The 22,862-nt window shown below is 37.3% G+C and overlaps 1 protein-coding gene across 3 annotated transcripts in view; it reads left to right on the top strand.

Moving 5' to 3' along the window:
- The window catches only part of ryr3 (ryanodine receptor 3), a 66,914-nt gene that overhangs the window by 16,417 nt on the left and 27,635 nt on the right, over positions 1 to 22,862 (top strand). For all 3 annotated transcript variants that reach the window (XM_043219957.1, XM_043219956.1, XM_043219954.1), the window contains 34 exons: positions 501 to 613; positions 2,128 to 2,227; positions 2,329 to 2,422; positions 2,530 to 2,604; positions 2,923 to 3,079; positions 4,258 to 4,422; positions 5,597 to 5,718; positions 5,915 to 6,095; positions 6,176 to 6,311; positions 7,657 to 7,752; positions 8,070 to 8,188; positions 9,302 to 9,435; positions 10,255 to 10,496; positions 10,662 to 10,854; positions 11,234 to 11,450; positions 12,640 to 12,744; positions 14,000 to 14,103; positions 14,432 to 14,515; positions 14,634 to 14,793; positions 14,948 to 15,092; positions 15,310 to 15,515; positions 15,638 to 15,812; positions 15,992 to 16,200; positions 16,276 to 16,503; positions 16,610 to 16,770; positions 16,919 to 17,078; positions 17,668 to 17,754; positions 17,841 to 18,067; positions 18,236 to 19,055; positions 19,581 to 19,781; positions 20,642 to 20,744; positions 21,067 to 21,201; positions 22,094 to 22,367; positions 22,590 to 22,704. In XM_043219957.1, coding sequence (XP_043075892.1) covers positions 501 to 613; positions 2,128 to 2,227; positions 2,329 to 2,422; positions 2,530 to 2,604; positions 2,923 to 3,079; positions 4,258 to 4,422; positions 5,597 to 5,718; positions 5,915 to 6,095; positions 6,176 to 6,311; positions 7,657 to 7,752; positions 8,070 to 8,188; positions 9,302 to 9,435; positions 10,255 to 10,496; positions 10,662 to 10,854; positions 11,234 to 11,450; positions 12,640 to 12,744; positions 14,000 to 14,103; positions 14,432 to 14,515; positions 14,634 to 14,793; positions 14,948 to 15,092; positions 15,310 to 15,515; positions 15,638 to 15,812; positions 15,992 to 16,200; positions 16,276 to 16,503; positions 16,610 to 16,770; positions 16,919 to 17,078; positions 17,668 to 17,754; positions 17,841 to 18,067; positions 18,236 to 19,055; positions 19,581 to 19,781; positions 20,642 to 20,744; positions 21,067 to 21,201; positions 22,094 to 22,367; positions 22,590 to 22,704 — 5,843 coding nt within the window. The remainder of the gene's footprint in view (positions 1 to 500; positions 614 to 2,127; positions 2,228 to 2,328; positions 2,423 to 2,529; positions 2,605 to 2,922; positions 3,080 to 4,257; positions 4,423 to 5,596; positions 5,719 to 5,914; positions 6,096 to 6,175; positions 6,312 to 7,656; positions 7,753 to 8,069; positions 8,189 to 9,301; positions 9,436 to 10,254; positions 10,497 to 10,661; positions 10,855 to 11,233; positions 11,451 to 12,639; positions 12,745 to 13,999; positions 14,104 to 14,431; positions 14,516 to 14,633; positions 14,794 to 14,947; positions 15,093 to 15,309; positions 15,516 to 15,637; positions 15,813 to 15,991; positions 16,201 to 16,275; positions 16,504 to 16,609; positions 16,771 to 16,918; positions 17,079 to 17,667; positions 17,755 to 17,840; positions 18,068 to 18,235; positions 19,056 to 19,580; positions 19,782 to 20,641; positions 20,745 to 21,066; positions 21,202 to 22,093; positions 22,368 to 22,589; positions 22,705 to 22,862) is intronic.

Raw genomic sequence — 22,862 nt, 5'->3', positions numbered from 1 at the left:
TGTTTTTCTTTTCTTTTATTTAAAAAAAATATAATAATAATAATAATAATAATAATAGTAATAATAGTTAACATAACTAAAAACATCACATTTAAAATATGCAGTGTTATGTGTAGGTTTGCTTCATTGGACTACATCAATTAAAATATTGATACATTTTTCATTTTTGATTGAATTATCCCTTTCAGGCCTATTTCCGGCTGTGATTGACATTTGAACCGTAGGTGACAGATGCAGTGCTAGGACTACTTCCCAAGCTTTGAAAAGAGATCCAAAATTAAACACAGATATCTTACTATTTTTGTGTATTGTGTCACCCAAAATAGAGGAACATGAATATCAGTGTCAATATCTAAGTTTGTAAACACCAGAAAGTTCCTTTTGGTGATCATAGTTCATCAAGGTCAAAGGTTGACTGAATCATTAACAGCTGCCGGACATGGATAATCTTTATTTACATCTGATCAGTTTCCTCGTACTTACGATTTGTACTATCAAAGGGGAAGCTTGTTGGTGGACAATTCACCCGGCTTCCAAGCAGAGGTCAGAGGGTGAGAAGGTGCGCATTGGAGATGACCTCATCTTGGTCAGCGTATCCTCTGAGAGGTACCTGGTAAGTACCTGATTTGTACAATGCAGCAATGTCCATACAATACCAAGTCATAGTATACATGTCTTCCACTAAATCACAGTATAAACAGTCCAACATCTAACTACAAGTTTTCTGAACTCATATGATAGCTTTGTGTATGTAGAACGTGTAATTTCTCTCATCCAGAATTTCAAAATGAGTTTTTAATGTTGTTTAACGTGTAATTGTTTCTTTGTCCTTTTGGGAGCTGGACAGGTGTTGTCCTTACAAACTGACATTTTTTGGCTAATCTATTCCTTTAATGGTTTTAAGCCCCCGTAGTCAGCATTTAAGAATTTTCAGATAAACTTTTAACATTAAGCAGTGCAAATGGAAAAGAAAAAGTTCCTCCATAATTTCTCATTATAATTTAATTTGTGTCTGGCAAGATGGCTTTGCCAGATGTGCTGACAGTGAATATACCTCTTTCATACAGAGGGAGACCATCAGGTTTAATCAAGTAAGTTGTCATGGTGATGTGCTCAGCCTCCCAACAGAGAGATGACTTCCTCTATATGTACAGGAGGGGAGTGGACCCTCTAAAACACAAAAAGACAGACATTTCAGAAATATAGGATTATATTTGTTATGAAATGTACTACCATATGCAACAATTTCAAATAACTTTTTTTATTTTAATACATTTTAAAAGGTGTTTTTTTTAGATATTTTTGAGTATTTAGATATTAAAGGTATTCACTTGTATAAATATATAAAGATATGATATAAAGATAGCAATAAAGATATAATTCTATTGTTCTCAATATAAAGAATAGCAGAGTCCACACCACAGCTATAATGATAAAGGCACAGAGAAATTTAACTTTCCAAATTTAAATTTAACTTTTTTTTAAAATATTGTCACCCAAAAAGAATGCTATAACAAGCTTGAGGTATTGTTATCTTTATAGTTATCATTTTAGGTGTGAATGGGGCTTTAAAAGAACCGTTTATTTGAAATAGAAATATTGATGACAATGTAAATATCTTTTATGTCTCTTTTGTTCAAATAAATGCTAATATAATACCCTCAACTTTGAATTCTAGTGTACATTTTAACAAACATAATTCTAAACATTACGTAAGGTCTTTCAAAATTCCTCAGAAATAGTTCATAAGCCTGAAATCCATTGTATAATACAGATATTGTTAACAGAATTTCCCAATTTGTTTAGGTCAGTTGCATTGTTTTTCTTCCAGCTATGAATTAACTGAAGTCTCTTGGAACGGGTTGCAGAGCTGCTCATGCAGAGAGTTAGTGTTTGTAGTCTTGGGAAAGACAGTCACTGTTTGTGTTTTCTAGACAGTAATCTTTTAAAAACAGATTTGTAACTCTGCTGACAACACGGACAGGCTGGCAGCATCAAGGCCACATGCCAGTTTTCCTATTCTCTTTTGCTTTTCCGCTGTCTCTCTTATAAATTCTACACGTTCAAGTACAAACACAAATGCATAGATAGTTTGGTAAAACACTTGTGTGTTTTCCTGTTTTGTAGCACCTCTCCATCTCCAATGGAAGTATTCAAGTGGATGCTTCATTCATGCAAACACTGTGGAATGTTCAGCCTACCTGCTCCAGAAGCAACATGGAAGTGGGTGAGTTCAAAAATCTAAATCTATTACTTTTGTCTTACTGTATTAGTTTTAAGAGCACAGCTGGTATTAAGAGTTGCCTCGCCGTTCTCTTGTCTCTGTAGGATTTCTCCTGGGTGGGCATGTGATGCGCTTATTCCACGGGCACGATGAGAGCCTCACCATACCAGGATCTGAGCAAAGCCAAGAGCAACAGAGGTCTATCTATCTATCTATCTATCTATCTATCTATCTATCTATCTATCTATCTATCTATCTATCTATCTATCTATTAATCTGACATGACATGATATTATTTCCTATAGAGTGGTAAACTATGAGACAGGCAAAGGAGGGTCCAAGGCCAGGTCTTTATGGAGACTGGAGCCTCTTCGGATAAGGTGAAATCAAGCACTTACTTATCTCATTTGTGTGTGCACACATACACACACACGCACAGCCTTTGGGGCTCTGCGGTAAATGTTTGATGACCTAGACTTGTTGTTCCTTCCCTGTCTTTTCCAATTATGCCCAAAAGGGTAGTTCAAGGTCAGGTCAGTGAGCAGTGCATCTAATCCATGACTGTTAGAAAATCTAAAAGTTCTTCTGCAAAGTCCTACCGATTAAGCATTAAAATGGTTAACATCTCATATTTAATAGGTTGTGTGGAAAATTAAAAAGATGCACATTCAGAGGGGAGTCTTTTTCTTGAATTGTAGCTGGAGCGGGAGTCACATCAGATGGGGTCAGCCTTTCCGTCTCCGCCATCTCTCCACCGGTCACTACCTGGGCCAGACAGAGGACAATGGCCTGATACTGCTGGACAGAGAGAAGTCTGATACCACTGCTACAGCCTTCTGTTTCCGGTCAAGCAAGGTTTGATCCATTTATTTTAAAGTTTCTATAGATCAAAATAATATAAGTTAAACTCATCCAGCAGATTTTGTAGCACATTAGTGATTACCAAAACTTATTTCGATTGGTTTACATAGAAGGACTTACAATGTAAGTGAATGAGTCATTAGTAAACCTTAAAGGACCCACTGTTTTAATAGTGGAGACAAAATATAGTGTATGTTTTAATACAAATTTAGTATAAAAAACTTCTATATAAAGTATAGTTCTAATATAAATCTATATAAAGTTGCATCCACTTTAAATTTTTACAAAAAATTATACCCCAGTAAAAAGTAATACTGTATATATAAAACACATTTTTTAAATATCCACTATAGTTCAGATCTATTAACATATTTAGTGACATTTTGCTCGAGTCAAGAAAATTGGAGTGGTGCTTTTGCACAATGCATATTTCTTAATAATAAACCTGAAATGTTTTTTAATGTTAATTAACGAGGATTGTATGATCTTTGAATAATTCAAGCTATATAAAGTGTACCTGAAGAACACTTTCAATAGTTCTGCGTTAACTTAATCAAATTTATAAAAAAATACTTTTAGACTACTATTAAAGGCCATTAAAATTAAAGTGCATTAAGCACAAAATTAGTTGTTTCAGTTTATAGACTTTAATAATACCAGCTTAATATACCAAAATATAATTGTAGAATATTTTAAAAAGTAAATAAAAATATAAATTTGCATTTGCATGCATTTTATTAGGAATTGATGACGATTGTGAAAAAATTGAAAAATGCACATGGAAATTTCGCACTCAGTGTGCACTCAGTGTCCAAAAAAAACGTAAATCAAATGAATCAATGACTTTCAGAGTTACACGGCATCAGCTGTTGGACAAATTGGCTTGATTAGATTGTAACTCTGCTAGTCAGTGCTTAGAGTCTGTAATTGCTACATCTGTTTCCCAATTACTAATCCTCAGTGCATTATTACTGTATGTAGGAATTTTATTAGCTCTCCTCTGCTGCAACAAACCGAGAGGTCACAAACCAAGCCGTTCTACTGTCTATTTTATCTCAATAACACTCAAACTAGGCTCACAAAATTATTGACTGTGACTGTCCAAACTGAACAGATGATAATAGTTGGCACAGCAAAGGCAGTACTCATGCGATTTGTCTTTCCCTTCGCAGGAAAAGATTGACTCCGGCCCAAAGCGTGATATTGATGGTATGGGGGTGGCGGAGATCAAATACGGCGATTCCGTCTGCTTCATCATGCATGTGTCCACGGGCCTGTGGTTGTCCTACCAGGCGCCTGATGCCAAATCTTCTCGCCTGGGACCACTGAAGAGAAGGGTAAGAGATTACATTATTACAGCAACTTTGCATGGCATGTACATCTTTAATGACATCATGTGCTGTAAGTTATGATCCCGTTAAAGATTATGGGGCTCACAGGATGGTCTAATGTTGGCTCAGGCTTAACCGCAGTGGCTTCTGTGTAGAGTGTAGGATATACGAGGCCATGGTTTAAATGTGATAATGAGGTAGGCATGGTGACAGTGTGTTTTTGGGGAGTGGTCAGGATTACACATTCACATGGACTGCACATCTTTCCAGCGCTGTGGTATGCAGCTTAAGTCTGGGCTAAAGGCCAGAAAAAGCATGCCACCTTTACGCAGAGCCCAGGCAGCCAAAGTCGTAACTTTGGTGACACTCGATTCGATTTTCACTTCGAAAATATTGAACCACTCTTTCATTTTTTGTAGCTTATGAAGTCTGCTGGATAGACTTTTTCCATTCATGTGAGGAGGAGGTGCCAAGTTGAAAATAAAACCCAAAGACTGTCCAATGTTTCCAAATGCTATAGAGAAGAACTGTTAGACAAAACCCTTGTTGACAAGGACACTTTTGGGATGTGCATTAATTACAAAACATTAAGCAACATTTTATTTTCAAGATTCAAGATTTTATTTGTCACATATATTTTAAGTACAACTTGTAGTGAAATGTTAGTCTGGTACATTCCAAAAGAGAAAGAAAATGTATTTAAATGTAGAAATAAATACAACAGAAATATACTTAAAATAACAATAATCTATGATAATAAAATATCAAATATAGAATAAAATATATAATATATGTATGCATGCACAATGTAAACAGGTTAAAAAGTAGCTGTGTAGAGGTAGACAGTGGATTATGTGCAAATGTACAAATTTTAAGCAAAACTTTTGCAGTAAGAAAAAAATAAATCTGCATATAAGTATATTTTCTGGAGGATCATGTGACACTCTGGGTCCAAATTTAAATTCTGGCATGCTAAATTTAATCAAAGCATAAGAAAATGAACAAAATTACATGATAAAAAAAATATTCTGAAAATTAATGATAAGATGTTCATAATTAAGTGAAAAATTGCAAATGTTAATACTCTGAAATTCAATTAAAACTTTTATGGTTCGAGATCAGGTCCAAGTCAGCTGTTTTACTTGCAGTCAGTGTTAATGTACATTTACGATGTGTGCAGGCCGTCCTTTCTCTTGAGGGCCATATGGATGATGGGCTGACTCTGCAGCTTTGCCAGCACGAGGAGTCCCGAGCGGCTCGCATCATTCGTAATACCACTCGCCTCTTCACTCAGTTCATCAGGTACAGGAGACTAGAAGGCTCAAATGCAGCCTAGTACAAAACAAACGTCCGTCTCCTCACAGTCAACGAAGGCCATTTGGAACATGAACATAGCATGACTAGTGCATTATTACATTTTTAGCATTAAAATATTTAAAAGTATTAAATAATTATTGAAATAAATGTTTGTAATTTTAATATTTTTTCTTTGCCTCAGGGGTCTGGATGGTTTGAATGGGGAGAAAACTACAGAGGTGACCCTGCCTGTGTGTGAAGTGCTGCAGACACTAGACGACCTCATTGTGTACTTTCAGCAGCCTGACTCTGAGCTCGAACATGAGGAGAAACAGAGGCAGCTCCGATCTCTCATCAAGCGCCAAGATCTCTTCAAAGAAGAGGTTAAATACAACTCACAGGTGTCATATTAGGCTCATGATAATGAAGGTGTACAGGCTGACACTTATTATGATCATTTTAGGGAATGCTTACCCTGGTCTCTCACTGCATCGATCGTCTAAACGTGTACAACAGTGCTGCTGAGTTTGAGGAGTTAGCAGGCGAGGAGGCCGGAGAGGCCTGGAAGGACATTCTCAACCTTCTCTATGAGCTTCTGGGTAAGAATTCAATCACACGTCTGCAGCCTTCAGCTGTTCACCGAGGGTGATGATGGAGAGACATGACAGTTATTAGAGGCAGTTAAACAGCAATTCTATTCTCTTTTATCACCTTGTTGTTGACTCCCAGCCTGATTTATGGAGGGCAAACGTACAGTTAGAAAAAGAAGACCTTGTTCAAGATATTAAAAAGTTTAAATTGAAGCAAAATTGTCTAAGAAATCTTATATGAAGAGCACTTCATTTCTGCTACTGTTTCAATTTTTCTCCTGAAGCATTTTTTAATACTACTTCTATATATCGAGGGCTACAACACAAAAGTTAGCATCCTCCTGGTTCCCTTGGCAAAAAGTCACTTGATTATTGCAGAAAAAACTCTTTAAGAAAACAAGTTTGTATTTTTCACTTGTTTTGCTCATCAAGATAATCTTCACAAATGAACACTCGGCCTTTAAAACCTTTAAAAGTTAGACTATAAGCAAACTACATCACATATGCACAACGCAATTTTAAAATCTAGAGGCTGGAATTTTCTTTAATAGAATGTGAATATAAGCACAAGGTTTTAAAAAGGCAGATTGACGTGATGATATTTTGCCCTGTTTAGTAAATCTGGCTCTTTATATTCCTGCCATCCTCTGTAGTCCCATTTAGCCAGTTGTTGTATGAGTGGGTAATTCTACTATATTTCATATTGTGGGCAAAAATATGAAAATATTTTGCGCTTGTTTTAACCACAGACCCACTCAAAATACATTGGCTTTGGAGTGATAAAAGTTTTAAACTTTAGCGTTTGAAGTTATTTTGAAATGTTAACATCTCATAAGGATCCAGTGAGCGTGAACGCTCTCCTCAGTTCACCTTGGCTGGCTTGGCATTTATCAGAGCCCCCATCGAGGCTCGTTCTGAATTTTGCTCGCTCAGAGTCGTTGAGGTCACCCTCGAGAGGTGCCGTGCTGAGCCTGTCTGGCAACAGTAGCATGATGCATTATGGTGGTGACAACAGCCAGTTTTTAACATCTCCATACGGATGCGTTTGCTGCCTCAGGAAACAGCTCATTTCGGGGTATTTGGGCGTCAAAACTGCCTAGACAATCTCTCCACAAAGTGCCTTTAACTCTGGGCTTGAGTTTGATTGATTGCTCCCCGGGAAATACACTCTAGTTTAAGATTACTCCCATTTAGTATTTTACTCACACCAGAGGTGCATTTGTTTCAGAATATCACAACTTTGGTGGGAAGCCTTGTGTGAAGGATAGCAAAAGGGATTTGCAGGGGTTAGTGTGAGGTATGTAAGAATGACGGTGTAACATTGAGCTTATTGCCATTGATTTTTGTCCATTAGCTGCTCTGATTCGAGGCAACAGGACCAACTGCACACAGTTCTCTCGCAAGCTGGATTGGCTGGTCAGCAAGCTCGAGCGATTGGAGTCCTCATCAGGTAAATACCACTATACGTCAAATCGGACACATACATTAGCACTGATTACAGAGGCCTTATACATTAACCCAGTCTGTCTTACGTAGACATAAACTCAGCGATCAACCGTCAGTATCTGCACAGATCAATGATTTTAGCTCAAGCTCCACGTCACAGCACTATTATAGATTCATAGCAGCAAAGGACAGATATTTTTCATAAAAAAAAAATCTATAGTAATTTGTTTTAATAATAACGCTCTGCTATCTAATTATATAATGCCTTTATCATTCCTTGTGTTTACTGCGATGCAATATTAATAAAGCAATTCTATACAGGCATTTTAGAGGTGCTTCATAGTATCCTAATCGAGAGTCCAGAATCTCTGAACATCATCCAGAAGGCCCACATCAAATCCATTATTTCTCTGCTATACAAGCATGGACGCAACCACAAGGTCAGCATTTGCTGTTTCTACACACACACACCCAACAAACACAGATGAGTGTGGAATATAAAGGATGTTGCTGACCTACCAAAGCCTTAAGATGGAAACTAATACCTGCCACCCTGAATACTATAAATATTATATGAAGAGCTGAAAATGCAGTTTTTTTCCAGTTCTGTATATAAAACCTTACATTTATCTTCCATTTTGTGTAAATCTGTATATGTCTGTATTATAGGGGGTATACACTACCATTCAAAACTCGACGGTTGGTTATGGTCACCAAGCCTGCATTTGTTTTATTTCAAAAATACATTAAAACTGTTTTCTATTTTAATATATTTAAATTATTTCTTTGTTGGCAAGGCTGAATCAGCAGCCTTTACTCCCATCTGCACTGTCACAAGAGCCTTCAGAAATCATTCTAGAAACAGAATTTTTAAGATTACAAATGTCTTTACCTTTTGATCAGTTTTATTTTCCTGACCTGAAATGTTTGAAAGGTAGTGTAACTTCATGCAAGCAAAAACATGCCTCACGAGTATTAGGTAGTATAATTATTTGTTCTCTTCTTCCTGTAAAAAAATAACCAGGGTTTGGCTTTGTTTTCCTGTCGTTTTTCTATTGTTGAAGGTACTAACTGAAAAGTAGCTTGACCAATAGCGTACATGTATTGTACTTAATCAACCAATCGTGATCTACAGAGAATGGCCAAAGCAATGCAAATATGTGCATATATTGTACTTTATGAAGACTGTAGAGCACTTCAATAGGAAAACAAAGCCAAATCCTAGACATTTTAGGCAGTTTTGAAACCCTGGCCATGTGTTCACCCTAGTTTTCGGGGTGCAAACATTCAGACATTTTAACAAGGGGCAGGTGTAGACCCTTGCTACTTGACTTGAGAATTCCTCTGTCTTATAAAATGTGGGTCATGTAAACTTGTAAATACATTCTAGGAGCTGCACAGCATGTTATGCCAGCAAACACTCTCAAGTATACACTGGAGAATATGCAGTGAAAATACTATAAAGTTGTGCGTAGGGAAAAAGTGCATTATAAAATGACTTTAAAGCAATAAAACAACAGCATTATTAAAATGTCTTCCATACTCGCTTGCAGATTCTAGATGTTCTCTGCTCTCTGTGTGTCTGCAATGGTGTGGCTGTGAGAGCCAATCAGAACTTCATCTGTGACCACCTGCTTCCCAGGAGAGACCTGCTGCTCCAGACACGATTGGTCAATGATGTCCAAAGGTAGACAAACCAAAACCCACACAAACACGGATTTCTTAGTCTTAGCATATTTTTCACAAAAATACACTATTGTTCAGAAAGTTTGAGATTGGTAGGTTTTTTAAATGTTTTTAACAATTGTCTCTTCCAAACTTCCAATTTTGAATAATAGATTTTAATTTTAATATTGTAATGTATTAAAATGTCTTGTTTCTGTAATTAATCTATTTTTTAATATAGATTTTTCAGTATAGGCACATAATGCTTTAGCAGTTTTATTAATATAGAACAGCACTTGTTTGAATTAGATTTTTTATCTTTCACTGACACTTTTGATCAATTTAATAAGTCCTTGCTGAATAAAAGTACTGATTTCAAAGAAAAAAATCTTACTGATCGCAAAAATTGTGAATACCTTTAAACATGATTTAGTCAAGTAGAAACATTGCATATTGCTTATTTTCTGTTTTAGATTAAATTGGATTTTATTTTATTTTCCAATTTTATTTTAGATCAATAAGACCTGTTTTTATCGTGAACAATTTTTTTATTTTAGATTTCTGCCTGAGGCCTGCATAAACCAGAAGCTGTTTTCTAATTTACTCCAGTATTGTGGTGTATTTCCAAACAAATGTCAAAAAGTATTTACCAACAAAATACAAGAGTTATTACTTGACCACAAGACAAAAACTTCAATTATGAGATTTTTCACTCAATCTGATAGTTACTGCCGAAACACAAACCTTCTCAATTGACTTTTTTTCTGCTAGCTTCGATTAATGCATTTATTTAATATTTGATTGTACTTATTTTTTCATTAATTACTGTGTTTGTTTACAGTATGAGACCCAACATCTTCCTGGGCATGAGTGAGGGCTCGGCACAGTATAGGAAATGGTACTTTGAGCTGATCATCGATCAAGTAGACCACTATGTGACCAGTGAGCCCACCCACCTTCGTGTTGGCTGGGCCACCACCAAAGGCTACGCCCCCTATCCTGGGGGTGGAGAGGGCTGGGGAGGGAACGGTGCGGGTGACGATCTTTACTCCTACAGTTTTGATGGGCTTCATCTGTGGTCAGGTACATTATAGGCTGTTTTACCCATGTTCCTCACTGCCTGATCTAACATGACATTATAAAAAATGCATAGATGGCCATGACTTTATTTAAATAATTTCTGATACTTTTGTTTGACAGTAGCATCCACAAAATACACTAATTTTCAATTCTGTCCACATCTGATAGGGCGAATCCCACGGGCCGTGGCCTCTATTAACCAGCACTTGCTGAATTCAGACGATGTTGTGAGCTGCTGTCTGGATCTCGGAGCCCCTAGCATGTCTTTCCGAATTAACGGTCAGCCCGTTCAAGGCATGTTTGAAGACTTCAACGTAGATGGCTTCTTCTTTCCCGTCGTCAGTTTCTCTGCAGGGGTGAAGTGAGTCTCTCTAATGTAAATAGCAAGAAGCAATATGGTTAGATTTAACATACATACATTTTAATATTAATAAGGACATCATCCTGTAGCAATCGGGCAACATTCTACAGTTTTTACTTTGAGCGTAGCACTTCTGTAGTGATTATACAGGAGCTGTGCTATGTAACAAATGAACCCTTTCTTCTTTTGCGCTGTATCTGCCTTGAAACACTTTATGTTCAATCAACAGAGACAGGCCATTACTCACTTGACTTCTCAACCAACTCCAAACAAATTAAGTAGCACCAAGATATTTTTGGACAACCCAGTGTTGCTATTAGGATTAATCAAGTAATTGATCATGTGTTTAAATGCCTTCTTCATGTTTTTTTCCCTCAAGAGTCCGTTTCCTGTTGGGTGGACGCCATGGAGACTTTAAGTTCCTGCCTCCAGCAGGCTATGCACCATGTTATGAAGCCCTGCTCCCCAAAGAAAAGATGCGTGTGGAGCCTGTGAAGGAGTATAAAAGAGATCTGGAGGGAGTTAGAGATCTGCTGGGCACCACAGAGTTCCTCTCCCAGGCTTCTTTCATTCCTGTTCCTGTTGATACCAGCCAGGTGAGATATTATCAGTAACTGAGTAAAAGCGACATGCATGTCTCCCTTTTCAAAGGGAGACATGCAACAAGCGGAAAAACCCGGGGGGTTTCGCTGGCAGCGCAGAGGCAGAGATCCCAAAATCCTGCCGCTTCCGCAAGCACAGCACAGCACATCGCGCCAGGCGCTGGCAAAGATAAAAATATAATTTTGTGAGTGAAAGTACTGTAAGATATATGTCTATGGATAAAAACATTATGATGTAATTGAGCTGAAATTCCTGGAGTTGTGTGATCCATCAAAATCTCAGAGATATCGATAAAAAAAAAGAAAAAAAGTGAGTGTACAAGTTTGTAAAATAATTGTCTGTCTGATAGACGCTAGTAGATGCTTCCAGAAAAATTCTAAAAAGGAAATAACACCAACACAAAACTTGTGTTACATTTTATTTAGTAAATACAGATGTGTTTTGTTGGTAACTATGGTAACATCCCTCCCAGAGACCGCGATGCGAGCACCGCCTCAACTGCACAAACGCTTTCGCTAGGAGAGAAAGCAGCAGTCATGCAGCGAATCCACCCCTTGCCACGTCCCCTTAATTCACTGTGTTTTTATACTCTATTCTCAAATTCTGCCATGGCAGCACAGTTAATCCAAGATTGCAAAGACTGCAATATGGTCATTGTGTACAGCTATACTATTCAATACAAATATTTATGATTATAAAAAATAGTAATAATTGTAATTATTCTTTTGAATTAATAATAGTAATTATAATATTATATTATATAATAATAATAAAATATTATTATAAATTTGTAGTGACAATTATTATTAAATACAATCATTAATAATTATTTATTTTGTTTAGTTTTTATATAATATTACAACTTTTTTGTTTTGTTTTTTTATTTTACAATGAAATACTACAAAAGTAATATTTCTTATATTACCATAGCAGCATTATTTTACCTATATGGCTATAGAATGTAGCTGTACTATCAAATAATAATATTTACAATTATTTACAATTATTTATAAAAATAATAATATAAAAAAATTCTAATTCATTCTTATTATTTTATTTATTTCATACAGAAGTTCTTATATTGTTGACAATTGTCAATAATTGTTTTACTGTTTGATTTATGCTAAATGATATATGAGGCTTTGCATTTGTTCTGTTCTGTTTTGTTGTCTTGTGATCCAGATTGTCCTGCCTCCCCATCTTGAAAATGTGCGGGACAAGTTAGCTGAGAACATCCATGAGCTCTGGGGCATGAACAAAATAGAGCTTGGCTGGATGTACGGCAAGGTAGGAAAGCATTTAACGACACACTATAAAAATATTAAACAGCATGATCAAAATTTCTCAGCAGAAATATGATCATCTCTATATGACACAAGCACTGATATGAGGATAATTGCTGCTGTGCGACTATAACTACTGGAGGAACCCAGAGGAGGATAATTGAAAATGTCAACCTGAATTGAGAGTCCTTGGCTGCAGCCTAAATGAATATTTAAGCATCCCAAGTAGCAACATAGCAGATGGGAATGCAGATCTCATTTTCAGATAGTAAGGGGCAAAAGGAAGCTACTTTGATCCAGTTTTATGCCTTCCACTCATCGCTGCAGGAGAGTAAGTCCAGAAATTGCAGAGCACAATGGAAAAGCACTCTGATGACAGAGCTTTGCAGTATCACAGTAGTTAAGACAACCTTAATGAGCAGCATGCTGTCCAAGAGCTTGCCAGAAAAATGAATTATGGTTGAGTGCTGCCGTTGCTCCTGAGGCCGGATCTTAGCATTTATTAAGAACAAATATTTCAGAGATCCAGCTGGCCTCTGATTAATCAGATTTTAATAAGACTTAGCTGGCTCAAGGTGGCATTGTTGCGAACATGCAGGGTTACAGGACAAGATCAACTTGGCAAGCAAAACTCGACTTTCATTCTGCCGCTATTATTCAATTCTAACCGCTTTTGCATTCTCTCTCGCATCAACATCAATCTAAAGAGCTTCACGGGTCATGAATTACAGAATGGCATTCGTTTTAAATCATATCACAGCTCTTGCTGATTCATTCCTGTCACTGCACTGATTATTTCACTCGCTAATCAGTCAAACAGCTGTGCAAAAAAGTCTTAAGTGAAACACGTTTACATTATAAATGTAATTTGAAAAGTATTTTTATATGTTGATTTGCTGCTCTTATTATTGTCAGTATTAAAAGAAGTTGTGTTGCTTCTCATTTTTGTGGAAACCGTGATACCTTTGTTTCAAGAGTCTATAATGCTTTTGTATAAAATATTAATATTTTAGATTTTTTTTAAAAATGTCTTTACTATCACTTTTGATCATTTTGATGCATCACTGCTTAAAATGAAAACTTTTTGGTACTCTACTATATATTAAACATCAACTAGTGTAAAAAAAAATTAACTCGATCTCCTAGCAGAAGTACATAATAATAGGCACATTTTAATATTAGTTTTGTCAATGTTTTTATTTTTTTAAATGTAGACTGTATCATATTTTGTTAATTTGATAATATTTGCTTTTTTTTAGGTTCGAGATGACAACAAGAGACAGCACCCTTGTCTTGTTGATTTCTCTAAACTGCCAGAAACAGAAAAGAATTATAACCTGCAAATGTCAACTGAAACTTTGAAGTGAGTATTACCGCAATGACTTGAATGTAAAGGGCTGTAGATAAGGCCATTATTATTAACTGCTTATGGTAATTAAATGTATGTCAGTAAATATTGATAAGCTGTGGCTGCAAAATTAATTTCATCCCTATAGACTCTCTAGACTCAGCAGAATTTAAATCGAAACGCAGTAACCAGATCAGTGAGGTGTTAAACAGATTCATTTCTTTTGATAAATACTGTAATGCGTTACTTGTCTTTGACACTTCGATCCACATCTTTCATAAAATATTGGCCGTATTGTTATGCAGATTATTTTCTGAGTTTTCTAAAAGTTGTTTTTTTTCAGGACCCTACTTGCTTTGGGATGCCATGTTGCACAAGTCAATATAAATGCTGAAGATGACCTGAAAAAAATGAAACTCCCCAAGAAGTAAAACCAACACCCACACTGAACACTGAAATTAAAATGTTTTTTTCATTTTTTATTTGCCTAAATAAGGTTTAAGAAGTTTTAATACTGTGAAATGTTAATTCTTTTCTCATTAAAGCTATATGATGGCTAATGGCTATAAACCTACACCACTAGACCTTTCTGATGTGAAACTGACACCTGGTCAGGAGGTTTTAGTTGATAAACTGGCTGAAAATGCTCATAATGTTTGGGCCAAGGATCGCATTAAACAAGGATGGACCTATGGTATTCAGCAGGTAATAATGTCCTGTTCAATATTGATTGGATTTGTCCTTTTCCCTGAAATGCACTGATAATCCTGTTAAAAATGGTTTGGTAAAAATGGTAAAAATAAATCAGTAAAATTAAATGTATGTAAAATGTTTTTTTATTTTCACACTTTATTCAAAGGATTTGAAAAACCGTCGTAATCCACGACTGGTACCATATGCTTTATTAGATGAACGCACTAAAAAATCGAACAGAGACAGTCTTCGAGAGGCCATCCGTACTCTGGTTGGATATGGATATTTCATAGACCCTCCTGATCAAGAGAGTGAGTTTTAATAATTTTAATCTTCAGTGACTATATATATGTTGTGTGTTTGTTTGTGTGTGTGTGTATATATATTTACACAGTACACACATAAATATATTATGCAAAAACATTTATTTTGTTTGCAATTAATTGCAATTAATAATTTGACAGCACTAATATATGTATTTATTTATTTTTATTTGTTCGTAACTTTCCCGTTTTTTCCATTATTTAGCTGCTCATACTGTAGAGAAGGAGGGCATTGAATCCATCCGTCTCTTTCGTGTGGAGAAGACCTACGCTGTGAAGACAGGAAAGTGGTATTTTGAGTTTGAGGCGCTCACTGGAGGTGACATGCGGGTGGGCTGGGCACGGCCCGGATGCAGACCCGATATGGAACTGGGACTGGATGACCAGTCCTTCGTCTTTGATGGCTACAGGGTGATTATCTGATACTGGCAGTGTTTCATTTTTGTTTTATTTTTGGACAAGTTATTGAGGACAAATTGTGGAGTGTACAAAAAATGTTCAGTCTGTAAAAGGTTTCTAAAATTTGCTCCTAGGGCCGTCGGGTTCATATGGGCAGTCATTTCTTTGGGAGGACATGGACTAAAGGAGATGTGGTGGGCTGCATGATCAACATGGAGGACAAATCCATGATATTCACCCTGAATGGAGAGATCATAATCACCAACAAGGGTTCTGAGCTCTGCTTTGCTGACTTTGAAGCTGAAGATGGTAAACAGACAACAATCATCCTAAGCATAAAGGATCTGTAATATGTTATATATAGGCAAATCACGTATTATAAGAATGAAAGTAAAGGAACAAAGGGTTCTTTTTTTGTTGTTGTTAAAGTAATTAAAACATTTAAAAACATGCTTTGAACTGATACACACTGACCATTGTCACCATAGGATTCATCCCAGTCTGCAGCCTTGGTCTTTCCCAAATTGGTCGCATGAATTTAGGAAAAGACGCTAGTACTTTTAAGTACTACACCATGTGTGGCCTTCAAGAAGGCTTTGAACCCTTTGCTGTTAACATGAATCGAGAAGTCACTATGTGGTTCAGCAAACGCCTGCCTACATTTGTTAATGTACCAGAGGACCATCCCCATATTGAGGTACAAATAGATGTTTTGATGTCTCCTGGAAAATACTGGAGTTGATTTTTTAAGCTGCATTAATTTTTCATTTAGGTTACTAGAATAGATGGCACTGTGGATACACCTCCATGTCTAAAGGTGACACACAAAACATATGGGACCCAGACCAGCAATGATGACATGGTCTGCTGTCGTCTAAGCATGCCTGTTGAGTTTCACTCTGGCCCTCGGAAGATCACTGATATCAATGAGGTGATCGCTGAGGACCAAAGAGCTAAGAAGGATGATAGTGGCAAGATTGATTATGGCAGCATTACAAAGGTAAAAATACTTCACACCTTGTTAATGCTAATGACATATACACTGAGAATAATAAAAAAAAAAACATTATTGTACTAATTTGGCTTTTGATGTACTTGCGCTTAAGTACTTCTACTCTGTGAGAGTCATTGCTGGACAAGATCCATCATCTGTTTGGGTGGGCTGGGTGACACCAGACTATCACTACTACAGCAAGCAATTCATGCTCAGCACAGTTCGCACCGTCACTGTAACGCTGGGAGACGAGCGGGGACGTGTTCATGAGAGGTCAGTTCAAAAGACTTCACAAAAGACAGCCCATTATTTCAGACTACTGTAGTTTTCACACAGCTATTTTCAGTCTACTCCAACATATACCCCAGACATAGGGGAAATTCCTTTTTTGAATGTTGTTTTGTTGTCTCTTTTAATTCAGTGTAAGGAGGAGTAATTGTTACATGGTCTGCGCTGGGGATGTTGTCAACAGCTCCACAGGCCGTAGTAACACTGATTTGGAGATTGGCTGCTCCATAGATCTGGCCTCAGGCCTGGTCTCATTCACTGCCAATGGCAGAGACCTGCCTACGGCATACCAGGTAATCTCAGCTCCTAACCTTCAAAAAAATAGGACACAGCAACATTACTAGATGTAAATAACATCTGAGACGTACCGTATAATAATGCGAAGCTTGCATACTACAATTCACTTCACAATTTCAGGATTTGTATGAGTGAAAATACTTAGTATTGTGGTGACAAAAGTCTCAAGTTTTAGTAGGTTAAGCACTTTACATTGCAAAAAGGATGTTCTCTGTAAGAATGTGTATAGTATGAATGTATTTTGGATGTACTACATTTGTCATGTTGTTATTATCATGTGACCTACCATTCAGAACTCTTCTCCTGAAAAGTCAAGTATTTGGAATGTAATTCCCAACTTTGGGTTGAAAGTCCAAAGTTGTACAGAGCTAGTGCAGTGTAATTTTAATGAATCTCTTTGCTTTTCTAGTCTCAGTTTGCCACAGGCTATGATTTTGACTCAGACTTACAACAGCAAATATTTAAAAGGCTGAATCATGTCTGAGCAGTCTGGATTTACATTAATCCTAAGTAGTGTGCAACACTTGCTTGTCCAAGTAGAGCAAGCAAATGTATCAGAATATACTTTATTTTGCCTTCTTTTAGGTTGAGCCTAACACTAAGCTCTTCCCTGCTGTGTTTGTTCAACCCACGAGTCCCAACCTCTTCCAGTTTGAGTTTCCAAAAATCCCAGTAAGTCTGTACTATTAATGTTTTCAAGTTTCTCCATTTCACACATTATTAATTCACTGACATGATCTGCATCAATCCTCACACAGGATGCAATGCCCCTGTCTTCAGCCATCTTTAAGAGTTTACAAAGAAACCCAGAGCCACAGTGTCCTCCTCGGCTGGACGTGCAGACAATTGTGTCCGTGTTGTGGAGCAGAATGCCCAACACCTTCCTGACAGTGGAGACGGCCCGTGTCAGTGAGAGGCATGGCTGGGTGTTGCAGTGTCTGGAACCCCTGCAGATGATGGCTGTTCATATCCCAGAGGAGAACAGGTGATGCATTACTCATACACTTCGTTTTCCACATGCAATGACTTGCAACTTTGTATTCCTAGGAATGTGACCTTTCATTGAAATAAAACCCCTTAAGTGCTCATTTGGCTCCAAAGCCAGTTGGCTTGAATGAAGATCTTAACCTACTTCCTGTTTGCCACACCATAGGTGTATCGACATCATGGAACTATCAGAAAACGAAGATCTAAGGCAGTTCCACTATCACACATTAAAGCTCTTCTGTGCACTTTGCGCATTGGGCAACACCCGCGTTGCTCACGCCCTCTGTAGCCATCTTGACCAATCACAGCTCCTGTATACCATTGATAACCAGTACCTGTCTGGTCAGCTGCGTGAAGGCTTTTACAATGTCCTCATCAGCATTCACCTGGAGACGGGCAAAGAGGCCCATCTTATGATGAACAATGAGTTTATAATCCCAGTAACAGATGAGACAAGGAGCATCCGCCTCTTCCCTGACGACTCTAAGTGTCACTCTCTTCCTGGCGTAGGCTTGAGCACTTCGCTGACCCCTCGCCTCTACTTCACCCCTCCGTATTTCATAACCCCCAAGCGCGATCAGCCCCTCTTCAGTCCCCAGATCCCCCTGGGTATCCTGAAGGAGAAAGCCATCAGTATGCTTACAGAAGCCGTGCAGGGTGGAGGCGCCCACATTCGAGATCCTGTGGGCGGAAGCGTTGAGTATCAGTTTGTGCCGATTCTCAGGCTGATTGGCACACTGTTGATAATGGGAGCGATGACCAGCGAGGAGGTGAGGACCATCTTGCTTCTCGTTGATCCCATTGTGTTTGGGGATGGTAAGGAAGAGGAGGAGCAAGTGGCAGTGGTGGAACAGGGAGCGGAGAAAGAGGAGGCCGCCAGTAATGAAGAGAAAGCTGTGGAGGCCGGAGAGGAGGAGAGTAAAGAGGCCAAGCAGTCTCCCAAAGGTCTTCTAGAGAAAAGCTTGCCTGAGTCGGTCAAACGGCAGGTGAGTAATTTATCTTGTTCATTATGATCTGCTGTTTGCATGCATATTACTTTACAATTAAGGTCCACATTGTGGTTAAGGTGATTGAAGTGACAATTTTTTAACTTGAGACAGAAATGTAATTTATTTATTAATGTAATTATTTATCTCATTAATAACTCATTAAAAAGTCATTTAAGTTTTTTTTAAGTAAGAAATAAGAAGTATGACTGTTGTAATTACCATAATTACTAGATGGCCCGAACCCAAATGTTCTGCCAGGAGCTGTTCACATCCTCAGTCTCAGAATAATGCATTTCTGTGGCAAGACTATTAACCCCAAAATTAATGTGTAATTAAATAATACACAAAAGTTATTTTAACTTATTTAGCAGGATATTAGGATATTAGTTATTTAGCTCAGCACTATATACTTTAAAATTAACTTTGTCAAATTTTTTGGCCTCAACTCTATCTAAAATAACTTGACTGTATAGGCATTCAAATGAAGTATGATTTTTGTGAAATTGATTGTTTGTTGTGCAGATGTGTGAACTGCTGCACTATTTCTGTGACTGTGAGCTGAAGCAGCGCATTGAGGCTATAGTGGCCTTCTCAGATGATTTTGTGTCCAAGCTGCAATTCAATCAGAAGTTCCGCTACAATGAGTTGATGCAAGCCCTGAACATGTCAGCTGCTGTCACTGCCAAGAAGACAAGAGAGTTCCGCTCACCTCCCCAAGAGCAGGTAAGCTTTCTTCATAGACTCACATAAAGCCTCACTCTTCATAGATCTCAGAATGTCACAAAAGACCATTAATGACACTTGAACACTTGAATGAATGAATGACATCAGACCATCTCCGTTGTCATCAGCACATGCAGCTCATTCTGTGTTCACTTTTCTTGTTGTGTAATTCCCAAAATATCTGGTTTTATTATACAGAATTAGCACTTTTTGTTAACAGGGGATTTTTCCTCCTGTTGTCGCCAATTTCTTGAATGCAAACTGCATCCTTGTGAATGGGAGTGAGAAAATAAACACCTTGGCATCACAACAGATTTTAAGTGAAGATGTACAGCGGTGCTACCAATAAACCAGTGCCAAGGTCTTGACTTATTGTTTTTTAAATTGGGCTTAAAACAGCTCCAAGACTTTTTTCAGAATCATTTATTTTTACTTTTTTTAATTAAACTTCTGTTTCGGTAACGGAGAAGAGGCATCTTTTGCACCCACTTCATTATTTTCCGTGGCAAATATTAGGACCGCTTGGCAGAACTCTTCACCCTGTTCTAAATATACACAACATCTACTAACTGAGAAAACCCTTGTAGATTTTTATATCTTATGTGGCCAATGCAAGCTCATGTCTGATATAAACTAGTCTGTTTTTGTAACCAGGGCAACAGAAAGGTTTCTTACAGAACCTTACAGCTGATTTCCATTACAATGTTACATAACTTCTGTTAAAGGTTAGGCTTATGAAATCTATATTTCATGATCCATCATATTTTAAAAAAGATTATTTCTCAGTTTTGGTTGTGGTGAAATTATGCTTTTTCCTGAATCATCATATTTTATCATATTTTATTTTTTTTTTATTGCAGATAAACATGTTGTTGAACTTCAGTGCTGGTGATGATTGCACCTGCCCTGAAGAGCTGCAAGAGGAGCTTCAAAGCTTCCACGATGACCTGCGACTACATTGTGGTATATATTTATCCATTCTTTCTATTGTTGCCATTATTCTCAACCTATTTCTCTCTGAATAACTGTTTAGAAAAAAATATATATATTCTAAATTATACTTACATATAATCTGGTGAAGTTCTTTCAGTTACAGTTTGTTTTAAATATACTTCCTTAAAAGTTTCAATTACAAATCAGCCTGTTCTACCATAGTTCAAATTCAATAAAAGGCATAATTAATTCAACTCTGGATGGTGCACAACCTTGATATCATGAATTGCCATTTGCAGCAAAAATAATCAAAAGATACATATAAAATGTTCATGTTTGTGTATATACATAGGCATCCCTATGGAAGAGGAAGAGGAGGAGCAGGACACATCTCTTAAAGGCCGCCTAATGTCCTTGGTATACAAGATTAAAGGTCGTCCCCAAAAAACTGAGGAGAAACCAACAGAGCAAGAACAGGCCGCTCCTAGTAAGGCTTGTTAAAAATAGATTCTTCAAACGTTTTTTATTTCGTAGTGTTTCATTATACCCTTTGTTCTGCTGTATCTGGTTACAAAGACTGTCTCCTGAGAGCCAGAACATTCTAAAGCAAGCTATGGTTTAGATCAACATTTCCAAACACTTCTAAATCTTAGCTACAATCCCAATGAAGTCGATCCAAATTAGCACTAAAATGCTGTGAAAAAAGCCATGTAAGTATTAAATAGAGTTAAATCCATTTAAGAAATAAGAAGGGCAGGTAAAACCTTTTTTTTTCTTTTAACAAACATACAAAAATATTGTCCTATCACTGTTGAAACCATATGAACATCAGATAGAACTTAATTTATAGTAGACCAAAAAAAAAACATTAATTCTACTATGTCAGTACTGAAAATCAGTACTGAACTTTAAATCAGCAAAAAAAGGTTATTAAGGTAGCAAGTATATTAGCATAGACTTGACTCATGTTACCAGCCATTAGTAGACAGGTACATATTAAAATGGATGTAATTTGCAGATGTTGGATAAAAAGCGCCAGTGCTGCACTCTCTCTTGATGAGAGAAGTATGTGATTAGAGCAGCTATTCTAAGAACAGCACACAGGGGCAATTTGTGAATAGAAATATTAATAGATGTAGCGACATACACTAATGGTCCTAACACATGACTGGGGTCTGAAATCTCTTCTACATGGAGGGCCATTTTTTATTTAATATAAGTAATCACTGTTCCATATCACCCATATTAATTTATTAATATTAGTATAATACAATACACCAGTTCACCAGTAACAGCATTAATAAGCATTATGTTGCAAAGATTTAATTAAAAAGTTCTAAACAATGCAATTGGAATGTGTCTGCTATTGCCTTCTCCAGCCAACCTGAAGGAGCTGATATCTCAGACTATGGTCACCTGGGCTCAGGAGTGCAAGATTCAAGACCCGGCACTGGTCCGCAGCATGTTCAGCCTTTTGAGAAGGCAGTATGATGGCGTCGGTGAGCTACTCAGGGCCTTGAGGAAGAGCTACACCATCAGTGCCAAGTCTGTAGGGGACGCAATCAACCTGCTGGCCTCACTGGGCCAGATCCGTTCACTACTTAGTGTCCGTATGGGTGAAGAGGAGGGTCAGCTTATGATCGACGGGCTGGGGTAAAATGTCATTTTACAGTCTTTAAGAGATTTACCCCCTACTATACATTTAGATTGCCCTTGCCATCATCTAATACTCACTTACACACATGCTGTTTTATTTTACTTGAAGTAGGCACAATAGTACAGAATTTGCATAATGGCGTCATCGATTTTTAATATCAAAGCATCCCATAACTGTACAGTTATTCCCTGTAAAGTGTTTCTTATTCTTGCACTCAGGGACATCATGAACAACAAAGTGTTTTACCAGCATCCAAATCTGATGCGTGTTCTTGGCATGCATGAGACAGTAATGGAGGTCATGGTCAATGTGCTGGGAGGAGGCAAGGATAAGGTACTTTTTTTGAGTCATACTGCGCCAAAAGGTGTTTTTTTCTGGGGTGGGATGCTCTGGTTATGTTCAGTTTATGTATTGTATCCCGATGATGTGACTTCAATTGTAATGAACGTACTTACAAAGATTTTTTAAAATTTTGCTCTTCTTCTACACAT

Source organism: Puntigrus tetrazona, chromosome 20 (assembly GCF_018831695.1).
Source record: "Puntigrus tetrazona isolate hp1 chromosome 20, ASM1883169v1, whole genome shotgun sequence".
Lineage (NCBI taxonomy): Eukaryota > Metazoa > Chordata > Actinopteri > Cypriniformes > Cyprinidae > Puntigrus > Puntigrus tetrazona.
Note: the sequence above shows the minus strand (reverse complement) of the source record. Positions and strands in the feature narration are given on the sequence as shown.